Genomic DNA, 25,650 nt, shown 5'->3' with positions numbered 1-25,650 from the left:
TCATCAACTGAATTATCATCTAGCTCATGAGCAGATAGATGGAATTTAAAAAGAAGGTAAATTTGATATAAGTCACGACAATTTTTTGGTTTTGAGAAATGACATTACTATTTTCATAAATTGAAACATGCCAGTGTAACTATTACATATTTAGAAACGTGCCATTCCATGTCATTTTAGAACATTAGCCATCACACCCCTAAAAAAAGAACATTGACTATCACACACATGTATTTGAGCTCATATTTGTGTAGGGATGGTAATACCCACACTCCACACTTATTTGCTTCATTCGTCACCTATCTCCCTCGCAATAGCTCCTCTCCGCCACCTCCTCTGCCGCCCAATGACGATGGCCCCTTCCTCCTCTTTTGCTCTCCTCCTCCATATCTGTTTCTTATGCCTGTCATCGCCTCCTGGTTAGTTGCCACCCGCAAATCCCCATGTAACCCTGACCCAGCCAACAACCGAAAAGCAACATGGAGGCGACCACCATCGCCAAGCCTTGTACTCTACCATGATGTCTATGGTATCAGTTCAACTAGGAATTAGCAAACCAACAAACATTTACCAAAATATCTTTGAGACTTGGAAGCTCTACAAGCCTGTACAAAGATATTTAGATATATTGAAACAAACAAACATGCCACAATAGATGAGTGTCGCAACTTATTTCATGGAGAAATGTGATTATGTTTACCTTCAGTTGCTTTGGTTAGATTTAGAGACAAACCTAGTCTGGCTATTGATTTTCTTAAATTGTGGCAAGATAAAACTCAAGTAGCATACTTTTCATGGAACACAATTGTATTTCACGTTGGAATTGTTTAACACAAGATAATGTATTTAATATTGGGCAACATAAGTGGTCAATTATGCTAGTGAGTTCAAACAAGATAAATTGTATGTTAGTGGGCATATCACTAGAAAATAACATATATTTAGTGTGAAAGTGAGTAATAGGAGGTAAAAATGCTTAGTATAAATAGGGAAGCAATGCGTGAGCGACCTCATGAATCTGATGTGCAATTTCTAAGGATGGAGGGCCAGTGTATGCTTTCTCCGTCATTAGGCTAGCTCCCCTGATGTACCTATATGCATCATCTAGATTAGAACCAATGCAACACTTTATCATGGCACAAGCGATAACATGTTGTGTTGATAGATTATTGATCTCATATGCTGCCTTGATAGACTTTACTCCCACAACTACCCAGCAAGAACCGCATCTGGCATTGTAGCATGGATGGACAACATAAGAGAAAGGAAGGACAGTGCACCAATCATCAGAATCAGAAAGTTCTCCATCAAAAAGGATATCCACATGCTCAGTTCTTTCGGACATACAGTAACAAATGATAGCTACCGCTCCACCGAATGCACATACCACAATAATATAGCGCAAAGTGCCACCACCGCCAGGTTTGCCAGGTGTCTGCTTGTCTTGGCAAGCACATGCCTGAAACCACTCGCTCTGTAATACCTGCAACATCCTGTGGATGACACACCTGCTAAACCTCACATAACCACTCTCCTCCCACCATGACCCCCAAGTATTCATCAGTTTTCAGTACTTCGCGCCATCGCTATCAGTGTCATAGCTAATAACCAGCTGTGCAAATTGAATTTTATGAATGGATACATTTTATATAATATTTATACAATATCTCCATCGACACAAGCTATGTTGCTTAGATATTCCCTCAATTGCAATGTTTTATTGAGATTTTACTTGAAGGTATTTTTGTGCGCCAAATATGTTACTTGGAGTTGATGTTTACTATGTTCAACTTGCTCTGTCCTAGTGTGTGCGAGTGTGTTGTGTTTGGTGTGTTGGGTAGTCCTCTCCAAGATTGTCTGGAGCAATGATTGCATAAACTAACTGAGCACAAATCACGAAGAATCAAATAAAATTAAGGGAACTCCAGATACACAGAGATGTCACTTATAGCAATTCCATTAATACACATGCACATTATGCAAAATATAACACAAAGTTCTTCATTTCCACGGAAACTAGCGATATAAGAGTCCGACTGCAACCCACGCTCCACAACGAGTGAAGAGCTCCTAAAACAGTGAACATTTTTAGAATTTAAAAATAGCTTTTTGAATTTCATATTTTTTTGAATTGGTAAACTTCTTTTGAAATTCGCAAACATTTTTTCCAATTGATGAACTTTTTTTATTCATGAAGACTTTTTGAATTCATGGACATTCTTGAATTGAAGAACTTCTTTTAGAATTCGTGAGCAATTATTGCGAACAATTTTTGAATTTATGAACATTTTTTAAATTCATAAACATTTTTAAAACATGAAAAGTTTACGAAATCACGAATATTTTCAAATTGTTGATTTTTCTTTGAAATTTGGAATAATTTTCAATTTCATGAAGATTTCTCAACTGGTGTGTTAGGCTGGTCACTTGTTTATGCACCCGTGGTTTCGATGGCTTAGATAGTCTGATTTAGATATATGAATAAAATTGATTTGGTGCACCATTTGTTCCATATAGATTTCACATTGATTATTTCCACCCATTCTATTGTAATTGGCTCAGGAAACTCGATGTACTCGCTACCATGGATCATAGAAGGTTAGATCAGCTGATTTGTACTATCTAAGTCCTGTTTCGAAGAAATGTACAACTAATTTATATCAGGTCACAGATAAACAGCGACGCACAAATGTAAAGGAACGAAAGAAGTTGTGAGAAAATAAAACATGGCTTTGAACTTCACTTGTGGATTGGTTCTTATTGTTCAAGCAAATAGTCTGTTATAGACGGTTGAATTATATTACAACTTTACAACAATTGAATCTCTGAATGTTGTGCCAAGGTTTTGTGACTCTTATTACAGAATAGCAAACTTATTGAAGCGGTAATTGATCAAAAACTGGCGTGGCAACGGCAGCTACAATACCTTGCAGCCTGTATGTATGTATACACTTTTTGTATATATAGCTCTTTTACTGTACGTACAACGGCATGGTATCTGCTTTCTTCTTGTCGAATATACGGTTGAGTATCAGCGCCAGCCTGACGCCGGCCTGTGCTAGTCTCTTCTCCACGACCGGGTAGCGGGTGAAGTAATAATCATCTGCATTTGAGAAGAGTTGGGCAACCGTTAGCGCTGTACTCTAGCCAGGCAGAATTCACAAGCACTGCTGTGAATGTAGACACATAATTACGTACCTCCTAGGGTAATGTTCTGCACCACATCCTTGTATGCGTAGTTGCACGACAAGTGTATGCTCTCGATCGCGTAGCTGCACGGCGGATTCGATTCGATGTCATACCGTGTCAGACTTTGTGATGAAAATCAGTAGCAGGACAATGAAATGAAGAAATCTGCGAGTGTTGGGATACGAGTCCTACTCGTTTGCGCAGGTGGCCTTCTTATTGGCGCAGTTCTCCCAGTGGCCGACATCGTCGGACCATCCTTCCTGCAGTTCACGGCCAGCATTAGAAGAAACACAAGAGGGAGAGAGCGGCCGGCAGTATTTTGAGCTGCTGATAGTTGGTGGTGTGCTCACCGTGAGGTTCGTCTGGAGGGCGCCCACCATGGTGTCCAGGCTCTTGTTGTAGAAGTCCTTCATCACCGTGTCGATGATGCTAACGTCCCACACCTGCCAACACATACCAAACATTCCGGGAAGTTCAGTCCAGACCAAAAACCATACCAACTCTGATGAACACGGCTCCTGTGTGGTAGGGACGTACGTGGTGCAGGTTGGCCTTCCTGCGGTACCAGCGCACCATGATGGTGTTGCCGCCCTCGTCCTCCTCGTAGCCGACGTGCAGCGGCTGGTGCACGTCGCCCACGAAGTGCGCCAGGAACATCAGGCTCTCCGTCAGGTTGTCTGCGTTTCGATGTGAGCCAATGTTGTTCAGAAATCAGAATTATTGCATGTTCTGACAGTAATAAGTAAGCTCATGGCACTTACATGAACTCTTGGGGGAGTCCCCGTAGGTGTAGAGCTGGTCCGTGTAGTTGTTGATGGCCCCGACGACGCACATCCCCTGCTGCCCGCGAGAGTTGTGGCAATCCCCTGAAATTCACAAAGCCACATGAGCTCACGCTTGCTTGATGCTCAACAGTCATAAGTCATAACACTTGTGACCGCCCGGGCCCGGCGGTTCTTCTTGTCAGTGTCAGTCTCTGCTACCACACTGTCTAAACATCTTGTAATTTCTTTTTGTTTCACTCCCTGGTCTAGTCGTCACGACATCAGATTATCTGTTCATTTTGATGACCACGTCCACATATAACATATGCAGTAATTGTGCGCCTCACGTTGCAACACATGCAATAATAGGGTAGTATGTGGACACATTCATCATCATCCATGTGATTGTCACTGTGATTGCGATCGCTGGCGTTCGTGGCCATGGGAAAGGCCACATGCGTGTGGGGAAGATAACAAGTACCAGTGATCTATATTTTTTATATTTGTTTACAGAGGGAGTACAGTACAGCGACATTTTGTCATCGCCGGATCAGATCAGATAGCAGCAGACCGGCCTCATTTCCCCACGTGCAGCTATTCAAGTGATATGAGGACAAAACGATCTGTTCGGCGGAGCGATGTGTGTATGTGTGGATGGAATCGTGTGCGTGCGTGCGTGTGTGTGTGTGTGTGTGTGTGTGTGTGTGTATAGCAAGCAAACTGATTAATCTCACCCTCTCCAACAAGCAACATCGCCGGTCGGTCGGTCCCGGCCGGATCGTGAGCTAGCATATGCGGTCGGCATGTGCAAGCAAGGGATCTGCCGATACCTCCCTCATACATATAGCCAATCTTATCTCAAAAAATCATTTCTTCTTATATTGTACTCCCTCCGTTCACAAATATAATATGTTTTGAATATTTCGATATGAACTACATCAGTGGTGGGAGCGTGGTGGTTTCGCCCCACTGACCTGGGTTCGACCTCTCTTCAGGTCAAATTTAGGTCTCACGTTCTCTCTTATAATGCCGCTGGGTTCCTCCCCAGTTGGTCTAGTTTTTTTTACATACTCACAGAAATGAATGAACAAACACGCTAAAACGTGTATATGTACATTTGATTAAAAAAAAGTTACTCAAACATCTTATATCTGTGAACAAACAGAGGGAGTGCTACTAAAAATGTTTATATTCTTTTATGTTGTATAAAAAACACACATATTTTTAAGGCCTCACAATTAATTAAGGTATACAGTTTAGAATTGTGTCATCCGATTTTGACCGGGCCAACAATTTCTCAGACTCACCCATTTAATATTTTTAATTCACTAAGTTCCCTAATTTTGAAGCTCTTTCATTTAATTGAGTTATTCAATTTTGGATTTGGTTTATGATTTTGACCGGACAAACAATTTTTTTAAATCAATCAATAGCAACCGGCCTATAAAAACATATCAATCCCACACACCCTCGCATCACCTAGAAAAAAGAAGGGCAACCAAGTGATATTGTAGCACCAATATAGTATATGCAACCACCGACACTGAAATTTCTCCACATAAATATAAGTTGGTTAGCGGATAACATAGAATTACACTACGAAAGGCCCACCAAATCAACGTATTATAAATAAAAATAAAACACAATCCATCATCTCCCCCACCGCCAAACTAAATATTCCATCAATTCCAAAACATAAAGGGTATTATTTTTTTAAAGTCAAATTTCTTTAACTTTGACCAAGTTCAGAGCAAAAATATCGACATCCAAAATATTCAACAAAAAGTATGGAATTTCATTTCACGATGAATTAAAAAAATGATTTGATATTATAGGTTTTGATATATTTCTCTACAAACTTGATCAAAGTTAAAAGGTTTGCCTTTTCAAAAAAGAAATACACTTTATATATTAAAACAGTGTTTTTTTTAGGAAAACCCAACAACACCAAAGGTGCAGCAAAGCACGCCCAACCCTTCTAGTACGAAGTTATAGGTTACGATAAAGAATGGCCGGATGTTGATCAAAAGACTTAGAATTATTTATTGTGTTTTTCTTATTTGATCAATATTTTGGGCGTACATGTGTTGTCGGAAAAAAACATTTTCTTGTTTTTTTTGCCAGGGAAAAACATTTTCTTGCTTTTTTTGCGAGGGAAAAACATTTTTTTTTTGTGCGAGGAGAGGGAATGGGAGTTTGTCAAGGGATTAGACATGGGAAATTGATTTTAACCCCCATTTCTTTGTTTGGCATGTGAAGGTAATTTAAGGTGGGAATTTAGGAGAGAATAAACTCTGTTCGGTTTATACTAGGAGAAATGAGTAATTGAAGTGGAAAGAAAGTCAGGCAGGCAGAGGCGAGGGAGAACTGACGTGAGAACTTGAAGTTGCAGACGTTGGGCGTGTTGGCGTAGTGTAGCGGGCTGGCCCAGTGGTAGCGGAAGCGCATGGTGTCCGCCCACGGGCACATCGTCGACAGCTCCCCGCCGGCCGACTCCGGCAGCAAGTCCTGCACCGCCGCCGCCGCCTCCTCCGACAGGTACTTCTGCAGCGCACGCAACGCACAAACCCAATTCAGCACGCCCGCCCGCACATTCCTTCATTCATCCTCACAGTACCTCCCCACCCGACGAGCTAGCCAACCGAGGAGGAGGTGCAGTACCTCGGCGATCTTGCAGACCATGATGTGGCCCTCCTTGCCCCACGCGTCGGCGCGGCGGGGCGCCGAGGCGGCCAGCAGCGCGATGAGGAGCAGGAGCAGCAGCGGCTGCGGGCGCGGTGCCGGTGCCGCCATGTCCCCTGTCCCTCTGCTCTGCTCCGCCTCCTTGCCCTCCTCTGCTTCTTGCCGGCTTTGGCGGACGACGGAAGCAGGGGAGCTGGGTGCCTCTGCTCTGCCTGTTTCCCTTTCTGCTGGCCGTCCTTCGGGCTTGGGCTGCCTTTATGTAATTCTCGGGGGCTCGCAGGCCGCGGCGTAACGTAGCGTCGTCGTTGGGGTCTCTCTCTCTCGTTAGATTTGGGCCCTGGATCGGGCACGAAAGGACAACATCCACATCAATTATGATGCAAAGATAAGGGAAAGGCGAAAAATGTGGCTGGCCGCACAAGGTGACAGCTGAACCAGACTAATGGTTTCCTTTCCCTCCTCAATCTTCTCTCGAGACGAATGGATAAGGCTACAAGGGTGAGGGGATGAGGTTGAAGACGAGGTTGGGCGCGTGTGCTGCTGCCCCCAACGCCTCCCTCCACCGGCTCTTGCGTCCTTGTTGACAGGCCCTGCGCCTCCTCCTTGGTTTGGCCCCGAGCTCCAGCCCCATCCATGGCCGTCACCCCCTTCGACCACCGACAACCACCGTCACTTCGCCCCTGGCCAACTCTGCTCAATGCAACAACAAAAAAACGCAACATCATCCGTGCTGCTAAACTTTCCTTCCGCAATATCACTTATGACAAAAATAATAATTCTACAACATCACCTCACCTCAGTTGCAAAGATTTATGCAACATTATCTCTATTAAAAACGTTTCTGCAACATGTTCTTTGTTGTAAACATCATCAGTTGAATCTAACTGCTATTTTGTATTGAATACAACGGTTCGTGACCAGGTTGATCTTTTTAAAAGATTCGTCGGCTGACGCGTAGCACGACCCTAAATATAAAGATGCAAGATAATGTGGCGGCTAAAATTATTCATGAGAGTCGTGATATATGAATGTTGAAGCCCATAGCATGGTTAAAGCTGTGACTACTTTATCTATTGGTCGTCATGTTTAGCTGTCTGATGGACCAATCCCTTCCGGGTAACCCCTCCCCAAAACCCAAACGATAAATGATTACTACACACGTAGTGGCAGAACCAGCATCCAACCAACGGCCGTATGACGCCACCTAAAAATAACAGTTTTATTTGAATTTCTTCTAATTTATACGACGTACATTATTATCCTATAAATATGCAAGGGCGTAGATTCGTACCGAGCACCTCTATGTGCTCCGCCTATGATCATGGGCTTCTTTCATTCCACTACAAGCAAAACCCTATTAATTCATGACGTATTTCTCGCAAACCCTATCTGGTGATTAAGGCATTAAATACAGGGTTAATCGTTCCGGGAGCACATCCCTCGCCTCTCAACGTTCATAATGTGTCGGCCCATCCGAGAGTCGTTTGAGGTTCATTTTCCAAAAGCCCTCCCAACTTTGGGAAGCTTCCTGAAGCTTCCCGGCCGGTTTTTATTTTTCTTTTTTTGGTTTTTATTTTGTTTTCTAATTTTTGACTTCTTATTTTTTCCTGTTTTTTTTTATTTCGTGATTTTTTTTCCAAAGTCATGAACTTTTCTTAATTCATGAACTGTTTTTAAAATTTGTGAAATTATTTTTATTACTTTTTTCAAATTCATGAACTATCCTCAATTCATGAACTCTTTTTCAAATCCGTAATTTTTTGGATTTTTTTTCAAAATCCCCTAACTTTTTTTGTGTTCGCGAACATTTTTCTCAAATTCGTGTATTTTTTGGTATTTGCAAAGATTTTCAAATTCCCGAACTTTTTTTGTATCCCTGAACATTTTTTAAAATTTGTGAACCTTTCTGTATTTGTGAACTTTTTAATATTTTGTGAATTTGTTTTTCAAATTCCTGAACTTTTTTCTCTATTTGTGAGTTTTTAGTTTTTTTGGAAAGTCAAGGGTCAACGGTCAGTGGTCAAAGGTCAAATGGTCAACGGGCGATGAGTTTTTTTTGGAAAACCGGCAAAAAAATTTGAGGACAAGAAAAAACCGACAAATGAGTTAGCAACGATGGAGTGAGCGACGGAGAGAAGCGTGCAGTCGTTCTTAATGGGCCGTCCCAACAGACCTCGCGCGTGAGTGTTTACAAGGTGACCTACAACGTGAATATTGTTCTCTTTTTCTGGAGTTAATTACACAAAACCATAACTTCAGGATAACTTATAACACTTTACCGCAACATTTGGGTTTTTAACACAAAACCACAACTTCGCAGCAACTTATAACACTTTGCCATAATTTTTAAGTTTTGTAACACAAAACCACAACTGTTGGACTAATTCTCAACATTGAGCCCAAATCTATCGGTCAACTTCTTTTAACAGCCAATCTGAATGCTTGGGCCCACATGTCAGGCTCTAGGCGACAAATTCCCTCCTACGCGGCGCTGACTGAATATGTGTAACATAGCAGTGTGCATACAACATCGTCGTCTCCTCCGATGCGTTCGCCTGCAGCTTCTACGCCATCTACCTCGGAAAAGAAAAGAATCCACCGTCTTCACCTTCTTCATCTGGCGCACTCCGCCCAACAATATTGTCGTCTGGACAGCCGCAGCTAGCACATGCACTATACCACGTCGTGCATAGACAATGCTCCTCCCTTGTGCTCCACCGCCGTAGAGTCGCGCTCGTCCTCCTAAGGACCTCTCTGTCTAGTTCGCGCGCCCCGCCCGACCATGCCATAGTCCGGACATGCGTTGCCAGCACATCCGTGCCGCCACGTTGTGCACAATCAAGGCTGCCACCTCATGCTCAACGACCACTTCAACGTGCTCGTCCTCACTGATTACGACGTCGAGATCATTTGGAACTCCACTGCCAACGATAGTGACATGCGGGCGCGGCTTTGCGACACTAGGAACCTCGTCATCGAGAACGCTCGGAGTGATCATCCTATGGCAGGATTTTGACCACCCAACAACACCTAGCTCCCTGCTCAATGCGTCGGTGGAGTTCATAGCTCCGGTAAGGGATGGCAAGAGGAGGAAATGGTAGACCACATCGGAGATGTGCACATGCCAGCTTTTTCCTGCTTAGGTCCTAACATGTGGGCTCAATCAATCAGATTGTCTATTAAAAGAAGTTGACTGATAGATTTGGGCTCAATGTTGAGAATTAGTTCAAAAGTTGTGGTTTTGTGTTAAAGAAACTCAAAAATTGTGGTAAAGTGTTATAAGTTGACCTGAAATTGTGGTTTTTTGTTAAAAAACTCAAAAGTTGTGGTAAGGTGTTATAGTTACCATGAAGTTGCGGTTTTGTGTAATTAACTCCTTTTTCTGAGAGAAAAATACAACGATCATGACAATGCGCAGCAGCAGGCCAGCAGCACAGCACGTCACCCCTCTGCCATGGTTGACAGTATCCCCATGTGAACCGATTGGCTGTCGTCCCAAGAATGCTTAAGCCAGTTACATGCCCAACTGTAGTCATCGTCGGATCTATGGATGCCGGAGGGCTTACCAGAACGATCGATCATCATGTCGGCCCCTAAGAGTCTTCTCTTGCTCCACCCCCTGCTTCGAAGCTGTTGGGATGCCCGAGGAGTGATCTTGCACAAACATTTTAAGTTTTGTTTTTTGCAATTACATTTTTTTTGGGTAGATGAAGTTTTCGCTCCATACAGTTTGACCATGTTTATTTCAAAAACATCATCTATGATGCAAAATCAAGATCCACAAAGAGTAATATAAAATGACGACATTTTCTTAATATCTTTTCTTTGAGGAACACAACAGAAACACAAATGCTTACATACACACACACATGAACGCACACCCCAACATCATTTTCTCAATATAAAATGATGACATTTTCTCAAAAAAAAATCGTTGGACTTAGTACTCGAACAATGTAGATCCCGACATCATTAGGAATATGTATTCCCAATATCCATAGTAGATGTATTGCTATTTTCATTGTACTTGAGATGGTGAGGAGAGGGGGCCATGCCTCAAGATGGCAACGGGGACGAAACCCATCGGGTTTTGCCTTCCCAAACCCATTCCCACGAGAAAATTGTAACCCGTCCCCGTCCCCATCACCGTGCGCGGGGCTAGTTTTCCGCCCGTCCCATAAACCCATCGGGTTTCGTGGAACCCAGGGGGAACCCACGAGAAAATCAAAATATTTAAACAAACATAATGGCGACAAAGAATAACATTTTAGCAGCAAAAAAAGCAGATTTCAGCAACATAACTTGAGCAAATTTCAAGAAAAAACGCTGCGTGCCAGCTGGTTGTTGGTAATATCATTTTGTAATTGGACCGATGAGGAAGACGCTGCGTGCCAGCTGGTTGTTGATGGTGCACGAAAGGGTTTCTCCCGGCAATAAAACACCATAGCTCGGGTTGGAGAGAATCTCTCCGCCTCGGAGATGACGAGGTAGAAGAACGTCGACGGCAGCTTACACATGCATGCACCGAGGCGGAGAGAATTTCTTGTCTTACAGATGACGATGAAGAAGAATGCTGACAGGAGCTTCAGGACCGCCTTGATAGTTTGCCAGAGTCTTCAGGCGATTGATTGCATGATCTCTGTTGATCTTCACACTGGTAGAAAAAAGCCCTTTAGTCCCGGTTCGCAACAGCCTTTAGTCCCGGCTGTGCAACCGGGACTAAATATGCGCGACTAAAGACCCCCCCCTTTAGTCGCGCCTCTTACGGACCGCGACTAAAGGCTTTAGTCCCGGTTCTTGTGGCTGACCGGGACTAAAGGCCCGTCCACGTGGGCGCCAGTGGTCCGTCGGGGCGGAGGACCTTTAGTCCCGGTTCTCGTGGCCAACCGGGATTAAAGGACTCCTCCGCAGGTTTAGGGTTTTAGCCCCCCTAAACCTGGTTTCTTTTTAGTTTGGAGTGTTTTATTTCTTTTATATTTTATTTTGTGTTTTATTTTAATTTTGATGAAGTTTCAGTACACATATTCTACGCTATTATATACATGCATATGAAATTTCAAACAAGAAGAATTCAAGAGGAATATATAATATATATTCAATCTCGGGTGACCATATACAACTTCGAACAAGTTTCCATACACAATTAGGATGGATGACCATATACAACTTCGAACAAGTTTCAATCTCGGGTATGCATATAAATTTCTTCGTCCTCGGTATAGTGTTCTCCTTTAGGATTGATGACTTCCCTCATGAAAAATCCTGCTAATTCTTCTTGAATTGGTCGGAAGCGAGCTTCTGGACTAAGCCTCCTCCGCAAGTTATCCGTCGCGTTCTGCACGCTATCCGATGCCTTCCGCTCAGAGGTGTGTCTCCGGATGTTCTCACAAACATAGTATCCACGTAGATTGGTCCCCGGTGGCTGCTTATCCACATTAACTAACCTTCTGAAATCTAGCTCATGTTTGAATTCACCGACAATTTCTTCTGAGAACCGTCTCCAAACCCTACAGGGCAAAAAAAATTAAATGAACAAGGGAGTTATTAGTTACTTGATATTAGGAAATGAACGAAAGAGACCGATCGATATAGAGCTCAAATGATTGAAAATAATTACTTTTGCAGCATTTTTCTCATGTCGGCCCAACGCTTTGGATCCGAATCCATAGAGTCCATGATTAGAACTCTGGAGGTGTGAAGTTCAATATTTAGCAGAATCCAGTGGAACCTGCGGACACGTTACATGCACAGTCATGCATAACTCATCGATTAGACATACCATGCATGGAGTAAACAAAAGAGAATGGGCAGAAGAGAGAAACACTCACCCAAAATGGTAAGGAAATAGAATATGACTTTTGAGTTGATGCTTTCTAAGAAACTTGTACAAGTCTTTCTCCACGTCTTCGGGGTGATGTTGTAACACATGTCCATTAACGATATGTGGGTCAATGAACCCAACATCATGGATGTTTCTTATTTTGCATTCCCAAATCTTCAATCTGCATAATAGCGTATGCAACAATATAGTTAGGACAAATATATATATATATATATATATATATATATATATATATATATATATATATATATATATATATATATATATATATAGTGCAGGCAATGAAGAATGAGATGAGGTAGAAATAAATCACTTACAGAACGTAGCAACTCAGCATAGATTTGTCGAGGTCGCGCAGATTGAACAGCTGGAACAATTCACTCATATGAACTTGTACAGAGTAACGTTTGGTGTGATGCTCATCTGTAACATCCGCATAAACATATTCTTTGTCGGCCCATGTTATGAATTGCTTGTACCAACGTAGCAGATTTCGCATTTGTGGTGGTAGACTCTTTTCCCGCGCAGGCTCGACGAGAGGCCCATTCCGCACATATTGTAATGCTATCTCACATACTGGCGCATCCTCAAGGCCTAAGAAGGCACGAAGAGTCAAACCCATCTCGGACGCTTGTTTCATGGCACTCGCTACAGTCAATCCAAGTGCTGCCGCAGCTGCTATGATCTCGGGGTCCTCTTCCGGACCGGCTTTCACTATGAGCGGGGGGATCGATTGTTTCTTCTGCATCCCGAGCTGGTCAACTTGTTTCCCGCTTTTTTTACTTTTTTCTTTCTCCTCCTTCAATATTTTTGCTTGCCTACGAAGTTCATGTCCATAGTCGTCAGGCATATTCAGCTCGGCTTGGGACGGTGTCGTCAAAAAATCCTTAGCCCACTTCTTTTGCTTCTCAGTGAATACTTGCTTGGGCTCAGGCTCTTTTATCGCCTTCATATCCGCCTTCCATTTCTCATAATCAGCAGACGCGGCCAATTTGGTTTCAGCTTCACTAAGTTCCCCAGGCCTTGGGAGGAGAGGCTTCAGTGATGGCTCCGGTACCCTTGTGGTCTTAGGTACATAAGGGTCCGGGTTAATAGTCCAGGAGCGGGTTTCCTTGTTGTCCGCCTGCTTCTGCTTCTTCGCCGGAGGTGGATTGGGGGGCGTCGTACCCGCCGGAGGAGGATTGGGGGGCGTCGTACCCGCCGAAGGTTGTGGATCGGGGGACGGCGTCGAATGGCGTGAAGGAGGTGTAGGTGAACCACCACGACCATCACCACCGCCAGCACCGCCACCGCCACCACCACCACCACCATCGGAGGGGGGTGGACTTGCTAGCCTTGGCGCCTCGCCTGGAAACACTATGTACTTCTTTTTCCATAGAATGATCTGGCGCTTGACATCTCCAAGTCTTCTCTCCCCTTCGGGTGTAGGTTTGTCAATCTCCAGGTCCTCAAACCCTTGGACTATGTCTTCCACCGTGACACGAGCATAGCCATATGCAATGGGGTTGTTGTGGTGGAGTGCTCCAGGTGTACAGGGTAAAGCACTGCCGCTAGCTACCTTCGTGGAAACGTTCCCCACGGGATAATGCAGATCACATTCTTTCATCTCCTTTACATCATCCACGGGGTAGTGAGGCTCCGGTGCACGAATCTCGATCATCGGTGCACTAGCACCAGGCGGGGCATCCGTGGAAGCCACGCTGCTTCTCCGCTGCTGGCTTCCGCGATCCGCTTCATGATCTTCATGCGGCCCTGCAGCCGATTTTTCTTTTACTAGTTCATGCACGGTCTGCTTCAACTCATGGAGTTCCGATGCAAACTTCGTCATAAGATCTGCATCCCGGTCCGTCTTTCTCTTACGGCTTCTGTAACAGTACGGGTCATTGTCCTGGGAAAACCCTACTTTCCACGGAACTTTGCCTTTGCCTCGTACACGTCCTCCGTGTTCATCATTCCCGAGGGCTGTTGTCAGTGCGTCTTTCTCTCTGTTGAACTTGATCAAGCCCTCTTGAGCTTGGGTCATTGCGTCAATAAGGGCTTGGGTGGGAGCAAACTGTCTCTGCCGGTGAACACACACCCCTGTCTCCGGGTCTAGCGATCCCCCATGCCCGTACCACCAGCTTTTGGCCCTTGGGTCCCATCCCTCTGTACCTAGAGGGATTCCTCGCACCCTCAGGTCCTCCTCCATCTTCTGCCACCTAGGCTCCGAAAGGCGGTATCCTCCTGGCCCCATAATATGATGGAACTTTTTCTTACTCGCATTATCCTTATTTTTTTTCGATATTTCCTTGAAATGCTCCGATTGCTTTTGCCTCACAAATTCTGGCCAATCATCTTTCAGTTTCTCATGTTGTCCATTGAAATCCGGAGTCTTGCCCTTGTTGACATAGTCACGGGTTAAATTTTTCTTGAAGTCCCGGAATGCTTCGCCCATCTTCTGAAGAACGAACTCTTTAACTAGCCTCCTCCTCTGACGTCCACCCGGAACCTCGTTACCGAATTCATCGACTTTGTTGTATTCCGGAGGTAGAATGAAATGTTCCATAAGCTTTCTCCAGCAATCCTTTTTCGTTCTCTTGTCGACAAAACTGAAACCAAGACGTGCCTTCTTTGGCTCCTTCCATTCCTGGACGGTGATCGGGACGTTGTCTCTAACAACGACTCCGCATTGGTTGATAAACTTTGAGGTGTGCTGTAGGGGCTTGCCGGTTTCACTGACAAACTCAATGGCATATGTTTCTCCTGTTTTTATCGCCTTGGATTTGCCACGCTTTGTCGTACTCGATCCGGAGGGCTAAAAAAAGAAAGAGAGTCGCGCGCGTTAATACATATGTATTCACATTTCAGTAAGTTTGTATCACGAGAGGCTCAATGTATATATATACCTCGCCGGAGGTGGTTGCTACTTGCAATTCGAGATCGTCGTTTGTTGACGGTTGACCTCCGTCGACAATGTCCGTTCCTTCACCTTCTTGATCATCGACAATCTCTGTTCCACCGTCAAGGTTCAGAAAAGAAAAGACTACATCCTCTTCTTGCTCATATTCTGAGCCCGGCACATAAGGAATCTCGTTGTTGATAATGCCCATTAAATAACGTTCAGCCTCCGGATCCCTAAGCGACTCGGCTCTATCGTCCGCCATATGTCACTCCTGCATGTAGTAAAAATTCTTTAAGTATAAAGGAATTAAAAAATAAGATTAAGGGGACATAGAGGAGGAGGAATTAAAAAATAAGATTATTGAGCACTGCCAAGTATTTTGTTTTGTTTTCTTTGTTTTTCTTTTTGGTTTTCATTTGGTTTCTTTCTTCTTCCTTTTTTCTTCTTTTTTTCTTCTTCTTCCTTTCTTCTTCCTCTTTCTTCTTTCTTTCTTCTTCTTCCTTTTTCTTTCTTCTTTCTTTCTTCTTCTTCCTTTCTTCTTCCTTTCTTCTTCTTTTTTTCTTCTTCCTTTTTTTCTTCTTCCTTTTTTTCTTCTTCCTTTTTTTTCTTCTTCCTTTTTTTTTTCTTCTTTCTTTTGGTTTTCATTTGGTTTTCTTTCTTCTTTCTTTTTGGTTTTCATTTGGTTTCTTTTGTTTTGTTTTTTTTTCCTTCTTCCTTTTTCTTTCTTCTTCCTTTTTTCTTCTTCCTTTTTCTTTCTTCTTTCTTTCTTCTTTCTTTTCTTCTTTTTTCATTTGGTTTCTTTCTTCTTTCTTTCTTCTTCTTCCTTTTTCTTTCTTCTTTCTTTCTTCTTCTTCTTCCTTTCTTCTTCCTTTCTTCTTCTTTTTTTCTTCTTCCTTTTTCTTTCTTCTTTCTTTTGGTTTTCATTTGGTTTTCATTTTTTTCTTCTTCCTTTTTCTTTCTTCTTTTTTTCTTCTTCCTTTTTCTTTCTTCTTTCTTTCTTCTTTCTTTTTTTCTTCTTCCTTTTTTTCTTCTTCCTTTTTTTTTCTTCTTTCTTTTGGTTTTGTTTTGTTTTTTTTTCTTCTTCCTTTTTCTTTCTTCTTTTTTTCTTCTTCCTTTTTTCTTTCTTCTTTCTTTCTTCTTTCTTTTTTTCTTCTTCCTTTTTTCTTCTTCCTTTTTTTTTCTTCTTCCTTTTTTTCTTCTTCCTTTTTTCTTCTTCCTTTTTTTTCTTCTTTCTTTTGGTTTTGTTTTGTTTTCATTTTTTTCTTCTTCCTTTTTTCTTCTTCCTTGTTCTTTCTTCTTTCTTTTTTTCTTCTTCCTTTTTTCTTCTTTCTTTTTTTCTTCTTCCTTTTTTCTTCTTCCTTTTTTTCTTCTTCCTTTTTTTTCTTCTTTCTTTTGGTTTTGTTTTGTTTTCTTTTTCTTCTTCTTCCTTTTTCTTTCTTCTTCCTTTTTTCTTCTTCCTTTTTCTTTCTTCTTTCTTTCTTCTTTCTTTTTGGTTTCTTTTGGCAGGGCAGCGGGCGGCGGGCGGTGGGCAGGGGCAGCGGGCGGGCGGCGGCGGGCGGCAGGGCACGGGCGGCGGCGGCGCTCACTGGGGACGGGGGCGGCGGCGCGCAGGGCGTCGGGCGGCGGGCTGCGGGCGGCGGGCAAGGGCAGGGGCTGCGGCGGGCAAGGGCAGGGGCACGCTGCGGCGGCGGCGGAGCGCTAAGGGCAGGGCACGGGCGGCGGCGGCGCTCACTGGGGACGGGGGCGGCGGCGCGCAGGGCGTCGGCGTCGGCGTCGGGGCAGGGCTTCGGCGTCGAGAGAGGAGAATGGGAAGTGGCGGAAACTGCTAAGTGCAGTATATATACACATACCTTTAGTCCCGGTTGGGGAGGCGGACCGCGACTAAAGGTACCCTTTAGTCGCGGTTGGCCACACCAACCGCGACTAAAGGGTACCTTTAGTCGCGGTCCGCCTCCCCAACCGGGACTAAAGGGTTTTGGCGCCGCTTTCGTTCCCGCGCAGAAAGAGCCTTTAGTCGCGGTTGGGGACAACAACCGCGACTAAAGGGTACCCTTTAGTCCCGGTCCGCCTCCCCAACCGGGACTAAAGGCATTGTGCTGCTACGCCCACGTCGAAAGTTTAGTCCCACCTCGCTAGTTGAGAGGGGCGCGCAGTGGTTTATAAGCCCCACTGCCGCTCCCCTCTTGAGCTCCTCTCCATTGCAGGCTTACGGGCCTAATTGTCACTGCTATGCCTGATGGGCCTACTAGGCCTTCTGCGGGCCTGAATCCTAGCCCGTCGATGGGTTTCTAGTCGTATTCAGGCCGTGGTCGCCCAGTAGGTGGCATATTTTTTATTTTTTGCCTGTTTTTTGTTTTCTTTTTTGCTTTATTTATTTTGTTTTGTTTCTACTTACAACAAAAAACTTATTTATTTTATTTTATTTTGTTTCTAATTACTTATTTATTTTACTTTATGATAATTATTTTTGCTATTAAAGTTTCTAACAAAAAAAGTTCTTTATGAAAATTCTTTTAGCTTTCAATGATTTTGAACAGAAAATACTTCGATAATTTTAGTTGAATCAATTTTATATAATTTTAGTTTAAAAAATACTAGAGGTTGCTTATAATGTTTTGAACAGAAAATACTTTGATAATTTTAGTTTCATAAATTTTATTTATGTTATTAAAATTTATTTTATTTTGTTTGTACTTATATATTTTATTAAAGTTTATATTATTTTGTTTCTAATTCATTTTAAAATCTTAAAAATACAATTATATATCAAAAAATCAAAAAATAAAACTAATTCATTTTAAAATCTTAAAAATACAAATAATATATCAAAAAAATCAGAAAAATAAAACTAATTCATTTTAAAATCTTAAAAATACAATTATATATCAAAAAAATCAGAAAAATAAAACTAATTCATTTTAAAATCCTTGAAGGTTTGACAAAAGGTTTGATACATCATTCCGTTCATCGACCAAATACAAAGTTTGGTACAATAAATTATTACACATCAATTCTTCCCTTGTGTCCCTGCTTGCTTACGATTGTGCCGTATCCATGGAGCATCCTCATCATTTAACTTAATGCTTGGGTCAGTGTTCACTTTGAAGGGCGGAATTTCACCAAACATATTATAATCTTCTGACATGTCTGTCTTGTCCTCCACTCCCACGATGTTTCTTTTCCCTGAAAGAACAATGTGGCGCTTTGGATCATCGCATGATGTACTGATCGTTTTCTTATCTTTCCATTTCCTCGGTTTGCTACTCATGTCCTTCAAATAAAAAACCTGAGCGACATCTTTGGCAAGGACGAATGGTTCGTCAAGGTAACCAAGATTGTTGAAATCCACCATTGTCATTCCGTATTGCTCGTCCACCTTTACCCCACCTCCTGTTAGCTTGAACCATTTGCACCGGAACAAAGGGACCTTAAAGGAGGGTCCATAGTCAAGTTCCCATATCTCCTCTATGTAACCATAATATGTGACCTTTCGCCCATTCTCGGTTGCTGCATCAAAGCGGACACCACTGTTTTGGTTGGTGCTCTTTTTATCTTGGGCGATGGTGTAAAATGTATTCCCATTTATCTCGTACCCTTGGAAAATCGTTATAGTCGAAGATGGTTTCTTGGCCAACATGTACAGCTGATCTCCAACATCATTGTCATTCATTAAATGTTTTCGCAACCAACTGCCGAAAGTCTCCATGTGGGCCTTTCTAATCCAGGATTCAGGCTTCCCCGGGTTGTCCGAGCGTAAAATATTCTTGTGTTGCTCGAAGTACGGAGCCACAAAGCTGGAATTTTGCAGAACTGTGTGGTGTGCTTCAGTCATAGAATGACCGTCCATACATATCGTGGATTTCCTTCCGATCTTGCCTTTTCCACTTAGTCTCCCCTCGTGCCGCGATTGAGGAATACCAATCGGCTTAAGGTCAGGAACATAGTCAATACAGAACTCAATTACCTCCTCATTTCCATAGCCCTTGACGATGCTTCCTTCTGGCCTAGCACGGTTACGAACATATTTCTTTAATACTCCCATGAACCTCTCAAAGGGGAACATATTGTGTAGAAATACAGGACCGAGAATGGAAATCTCTTCGACTAGGTGGAGCAGGAGGTGCGTCATAATATCGAAGAAGGATGGTGGGAACACCAACTCGAAACTGACAAGGCATTGGACCACATCGTTCTGTAACCGTGGTAGATCTTCTGGATTGATTACCTTCTGAGAGATTGCATTGAGGAATGCACATAGCTTCACAATGGCTACTCGAACATTTTCCGGTAGGAGCCCCCTCAAAGCAATCGGAAGCAATTGCGTCATAATCACGTGGCAGTCGTGAGACTTCAGGTTTTGGAACTTTTTCTCCGCCATGTTTATTATTCCCTTTATATTCGACGAGAAGCCAGACGGGACCTTCATACTGCTCAGGCATTCAAAAAAAAATGACCTTCTCTTCTTTGGTAAGAGCGTAGCTGGCACGACCTTGAAACCATTCCGGATGCCGGTCATCTGGGTCTTTCAAAAGTTGCTGGTCCTGCCGTGCTTCCTTTGTATCATTTGTCTTCCCATACACGCCCAAGAAGCTTAGCAGGTTCACGCAAATATTCTTCGTAACATGCATCACGTCGATTGCAGAGCGGACATCTAGGACTTCCCAATATTCTAGCTCCCAAAATATAGATTTCTTCTTCCACATGGGTGCGTGCCCGTCAACTCCCCGCGGAACTGATTGTCCGCCAGGACCCTTTCCAAAGATGACTTTCAAATCCTTGACCATATCAAATATCTCAGCACCAGTACGTTCCGCAGGCTTCGGCCGGTGATCTGCCTTGCCGTTGAAATGCTTGCCTTTCTTTCTTATGTTATGATTTCGGGGAAGAAATCGACGATGACCCAGGTACACGTTCTTCTTACAATTAACCAAGCGTACACTTTCAGTCTCATGTAAGCAGTGCGTGCATGCATTGTATCCCTTATTTGTCTGTCCCGAAAGGTTACTGAGAGCAGGCCAATCGTTGATGGTTACAAAAAGCAACGCTCGTAGGTCAAATTCCTCTCCTTTGTGCTCATCCCAGACACGTACACCAGGTCTGGCCCACAACTGTAAAAGTTCATCAACTAATGGCCTTATGTACACATCGATGTCGTTCCCGGGTTGCTTTGGACCTTGGATGAGCACTGGCATCATAATGAACTTCCGCTTCATGCACAACCAAAGAGGAAGGTTGTAGATGCATAGAGTCACGGGCCAGGTGCTATGGCTGGAGCTCTGCTCGCCAAAAGGATTCATGCCATCAGTACTTAGACCAAATCTTATGTTCCTTGCGTCAGCTGCAAAATCTTTGAACACTCTGTCGATCTTTCTCCATTGCGTTCCATCAGCGGGGTGTCTCAACTCCCCGTCGGACTTACGGTCCTCTTTGTGCCATCGCAACGACTTGGCATGCTTTTTGTTCATGAACAGACGTTTCAACCGTGGTATTATAGGAGCATACCACATCACCTTGGCGGGAACCTTCTTCCTGGGTTTCTCGCCCTCAACATCGTCACCAGGGTCATCGCCTCTGATCTTATAACGCAATGCAGTGCATACAGGCATTCATTCAAATTCTCGTATTCACCGCGGTAGAGGATGCAGTCGTTAATGCATGCATGTATCTTCAGAACCTCTAAACCTAGAGGGCAGACAACCTTCTTTGCTTCGTACGTACTGGCGGGCAACTCGTTATTCTTCGGAAACATATTCTTCAACATTTTCAGCAAATTTTCAAATGATGAGTCACCTACACCTTCCTGTGCCTTCCATTTTAGCAAATCCAGTGTGCAGCCCAGCTTTTTCAGACTATTATCGCATCCTGGATACAACGACTTTTTGTGATCCTCTAACATGCGATCCAAATTCTCCCTATCCTTGTCAGTTTCGCAGCGTCTCCGTGCATCAGCAATGGTCCGACCAAGATCATCAGCGGGCTCATCATGTGCCTCTTCTTCACCTTCACCTAACCCTTCCCCACCTTCAGCATCATCCTCCATGAAAGTATCACCGAAATGATCATGATAGTTGTCATCGATATCATCCCCTTCTTCATCTTCTTCCATTCTAACCCCTCTTTCTCCATGCTTGGTCCAACAATTATAGCTTGGCATGAAACCGTGCCGAAGCAGGTGCATGTGAACGTCTCTTGAGGAGGAGTAACCCTTCTGATTCTTACAGACAGCGCATGGACAGATAATAAAACCTTGCTGCTTGTTCGCATTTGCCACTACGAGGAAATCTTTCAAACCCGTAGTGAACTCGCCGGAGAGTCGGGGACCGTACATCCATTGCCGATTCATCTGCATTATTATTATATAAAGTATATAATTAACCATCATGCATTTGTTAAACTAACTAGCTAGAAATAATACAAATTAAACAATGAACTACACACATGCGTATTTTATCAATGACACATGAAAGGTTCAAGTTGCTAACCGCGATCGCGGAGGAAAAATAAATGAGAAAGCTCAAGTGTGGCTCGGACACTTCATATCATGTTTGTTTCAGGCTCTCGGGCATTTCATCGAACACCTTGTGTGCATAGGAGGAACCAAAAGCAAACCCACCACCCCCTTCTGAAAATTGTGAAGTGAGCTGAGTGAAGTGAAGTGAGCTGAGTCCTATATATAGGGATGGGCCTTTAGTCCCGGTTGGCCTGGCCAACCGCGACTAAAGGCCTTCGGGGACCTTTAGTCCCGGTTGGCCAGGCCAACCGGGACTAAAGCCCCTCCCGTCCGCCAGCTGTCGACCGAGCGCGCTGGGCCCAGATAGTTGGTCGCGGGTCTCCTCCCGAACCGCGACTAAAGGCCCCTTTTGTCGCGGTTCGATTGTTTTGGGGACTAATGGGGGCGTATGGAAGCCTCTTTTTCTACTAGTGTCACCATCAGGAGCCCATGAGCTCTAACACTCTCCCCGAATAGATCCGGGTAGCCACCGCCGAAGGAGAGAAGCTCCAACCCTCTTCCCGAATAGTCTTCTTGAGGCTGAAACACGAAGAGCTTTCCCTGCTTGTTGGTGAAGCCGGGCACATACAGATGGTCCGATCGCAAGAAGAAATCAATGTTGTCTTTTCCTTTACCGGTGACTATGAGGTCGAACCATGTTGTCGGCGCGACGCAGATGGCGGGATCTACTCCAGATGCGGTTGTCTAGTATCAATCCGCAGCAGACATCTTTTTTCTTTGCCAAGCCAAATGCTATTGGACTCCTACTCGTACACGCCTGGCCGCCACCTATATATACTAGGGTCGGGCTCCATAACACATGTATTTTCTACCGAGAGCTGAAAAAAGAGCTATACCCTATATTTTGTGTCACTCTTGTACTTTATGTATCTAGTTTTCACTTGAGTTCCATAATCAACTTTGTATAATTTTTACTAACAACATAACATGGAGGGGGCCCCCTCCACCATCTTAAGTTTAATGAAAAGCACATCACACCTACTATGGATGTCGGCTAAGTTCTAGTATTAGAGGACTAAGAAAATGATATCACCCAGTGACTTAGTGAGACACACCGTTACTTCAAGCATAGCTACTATGGTGTATCACCCACACTTAGAGGAGGGTATGTAAGACACCATTTTGATATTAGTTGTGCTTGTTTTGATGGTGGATGCTAGGATGGAAAGGATCCAAGAGCTTGAAGGATTCCATTAAGCATATGCTATTGGTGGTAAAACCGATGATATTCTTGATAATTCGAGGTCCAATGGGAACGAGATATAAAGGCTAGGAATGGAAGGCAATAAATGGTACAGTTCTCATGATGTCAAACAACTATGCAACACAACATCTCCTCACTTTACCTCTGAATTTTTCATGACAGATCTCAATTAGTCAGCCATTTCCCTAGACGCATAATATTTTTTTGGCCCAACCCTAGCCGCCCCTCCTCCTCCTCCCCCCTCCTCCCTAGCCGCCCCTCCTCCTCTTCCCTTCCTCGCCACCCCTCCGCCTCTTCCCTTCCTCGCCGCCGCCTGAGGCAGCCGTCGGGCAAGCCCGGGGCACCAAGGATGGTGGCGGCAGGGCCTCGGTTGCCCTGCCTCTGCGTGGGGAACCCCGGATCTGGAGCGGCGGCTCCATTGACAAGGCACGGCCGGCTAGCAGCCGTGCGGGCGGTTGATCTGGCGTCCTGGCCGCGCGGGCGGCAGGATCCGGTGGTTGTTGGCGGCCGGCGGCGGTTCTTGCGGTGGCCGGTGCGCGCGATCTGGCGCCTCCCTCCTCCCCTGTTCGGCGTGCAGGCCAGCCTCGTCGGGCCGCGCTTCCTTGGGTAGCCGGTTCTGTACAGGAGGCGCTGGTGGTGGCGGGGATCTAGTTCGGGCGAAATCCCTGGTCGGCCATGGCCGGCTGCATCGACGGCGACGCCTGAGGTCGTCGTTCTCCTCCTTGGAGGCGTCGGTATGGACTGATCCCCTCACTTCCCCTTCCCCTAGGTCTCCCGGGCGAAAGCCCTAACTTTGTGGCGGCGACGGCGCTCACGGCGCCGTTCCCTTCTTGAAGGCGCCGCTTTGGGAACCTTGGGGCTGGGTGGCGCTTGTGGGTGGTGGGCGACGGCGGTGGTGCGGCCCTATCCTAGCATGGATCCGCGTCCATTGCTTGGAGATGGACTCGCGTAGGTGGAGGTCGTCGTTTGGCGTCATGGTGGCGTCGATGGCGGAGGCACCTGCCAAGGTTGGCACCTCAATCTTCTCTGAAGATGGACCAGTGGAAGATGGTGGCGACGACACATGTGAGTGCGTCGGACCGGTTTGTGCCACGGACCCGGTATGTGGCTCGGTCGGGACCTCCGGCTTTAGATATTAGGCTTAGGTGAGAGGTCTGGGTATTTTGGCCCAGCTTGCAAGATGGCGGATTCAGACATATTGTTATACTGCTTTGTAAGGTCTTCGAGAATAATCAATAAAATGGCCGCATGCATCTCCGAGATGCAGAGGCCGGGGGTCATCCTTCTTTTCTAAAAAAAAAACTCACTCCTCCTATGACCTTTCTACTCTATTTGCGACATTATGCAGTTGAGGTTTTGCAGGACGTTGATATTGCACGAACACCCATTGAGTTTGGATCAAAAATTTCTATCACTGATGGTGATCCTCTTCCCAAGCATACCAAATACCGTAGCCTCACTAGTGCCTTGCAATATGTAACTATCAGTTGCTTCTGACATTTCCTAAATCTTCTAGCAGGCATGCCTCTTTATGCACACTCCTGGTTCCTCTCACATGAATCTCGTTAGAAGAATCCCGTACGATGCCAAAGGTACAATTGACCATAGCATACACATTCAACCTTCTGATTGCCCGCCCGTCTCTTGTTGTAATATCTAACGCAATCGTTAGGAGAGCTGAGCAGTGGCGACACATTCAAGCTATGTTGTTAATCAACTACACAACATTTCGACAAAAAGCCCGTAAATACATGTAAAAATTATGCAAGAGCTAGTATAAAATTTGTAAACACACATGTGTTTGACATCACAAGTTTAAATTGACACCACATGCTTGAATTCCTAGCACTGCCACCGGATCCGGAGTCAAGTATGTCGACGCTTGTCATGAGGTGATAACATTTTTAGCTTCGCACTAATGCTCACAACAGAAATAGTTCCATGTCAAAATCTTTTTTCGTCATATAACAACACACAGATATTTAGCTAGTAAGCAAGGGTAGCCACCGAAGCCAACATTTCAGTTGCCCAATACAGCAGTCCCGATTAATATATAGTACTCCCTCCGTTCCTCAATATAAGTCTTTATAGAGATTTTACTATAGACCACATCCAGATGTATGTAGATGTATTTTAGAGTGTAGATTCACTCATTTTACTCCGTATGTAGTCCATAGTTTGATCTCTACAAAGACTTATATTTAGGAACGGAGGAGTATTATTTTGACAAATGAAGGCTTTCTTTTTTATCTTTTAAATAAACATGCATAAATGAAATCTGGTACTCCCTCCATATATTTTATAAATAGCTAGGAGTAATACAGTAAGATACTGTCTATATCGGCCTAAATGAGCAAAATTTAATGGCGACCCATCCACATCAGAAAAACCTCAACGCAGCTCATCACGCGACACTCAGAAATTATGGGCTTCGGTATGAACGTGGCTGGCATTTTCAGCATGGTGTGAACGTCCACCCCCAAAAGAAAGAAAACATTCATGCATGGTGTGAACCTGATTCATGGCCGGCATTGATTGGCAGGATATCGCGCGCTTTACTGCGTACGCTGTCCGCTC

The 25,650-nt window shown here is 44.3% G+C and overlaps 1 protein-coding gene across 1 annotated transcript; it reads right to left on the bottom strand.

Moving 5' to 3' along the window:
• Nucleotides 1-2,727: 2,727 nt before the first annotated feature.
• On the bottom strand, nucleotides 2,728-6,988 carry LOC109761047 (endonuclease 2). Its single transcript, XM_020319840.4, has 9 exons — nucleotides 6,970-6,988; nucleotides 6,615-6,837; nucleotides 6,326-6,497; nucleotides 3,951-4,055; nucleotides 3,727-3,866; nucleotides 3,540-3,632; nucleotides 3,382-3,449; nucleotides 3,199-3,272; nucleotides 2,728-3,103 (listed from the first exon to the last, which is right to left on the bottom strand). Exons 2-9 carry the CDS (start codon nucleotides 6,744-6,746, stop codon nucleotides 2,973-2,975), a joined length of 915 nt encoding a protein of 304 aa, XP_020175429.1. The 5' UTR covers nucleotides 6,747-6,837; nucleotides 6,970-6,988; the 3' UTR covers nucleotides 2,728-2,972.
• Between the last annotated feature and the right edge of the window lie 18,662 nt (nucleotides 6,989-25,650).

The sequence above is a fragment of the Aegilops tauschii genome, chromosome 3, assembly GCF_002575655.3.
Source record: "Aegilops tauschii subsp. strangulata cultivar AL8/78 chromosome 3, Aet v6.0, whole genome shotgun sequence".
NCBI lineage: Eukaryota > Viridiplantae > Streptophyta > Magnoliopsida > Poales > Poaceae > Aegilops > Aegilops tauschii.
The sequence above is the reverse complement of the archived record's forward strand: the minus strand, read 5'-3'. Positions and strand labels throughout refer to the sequence as shown.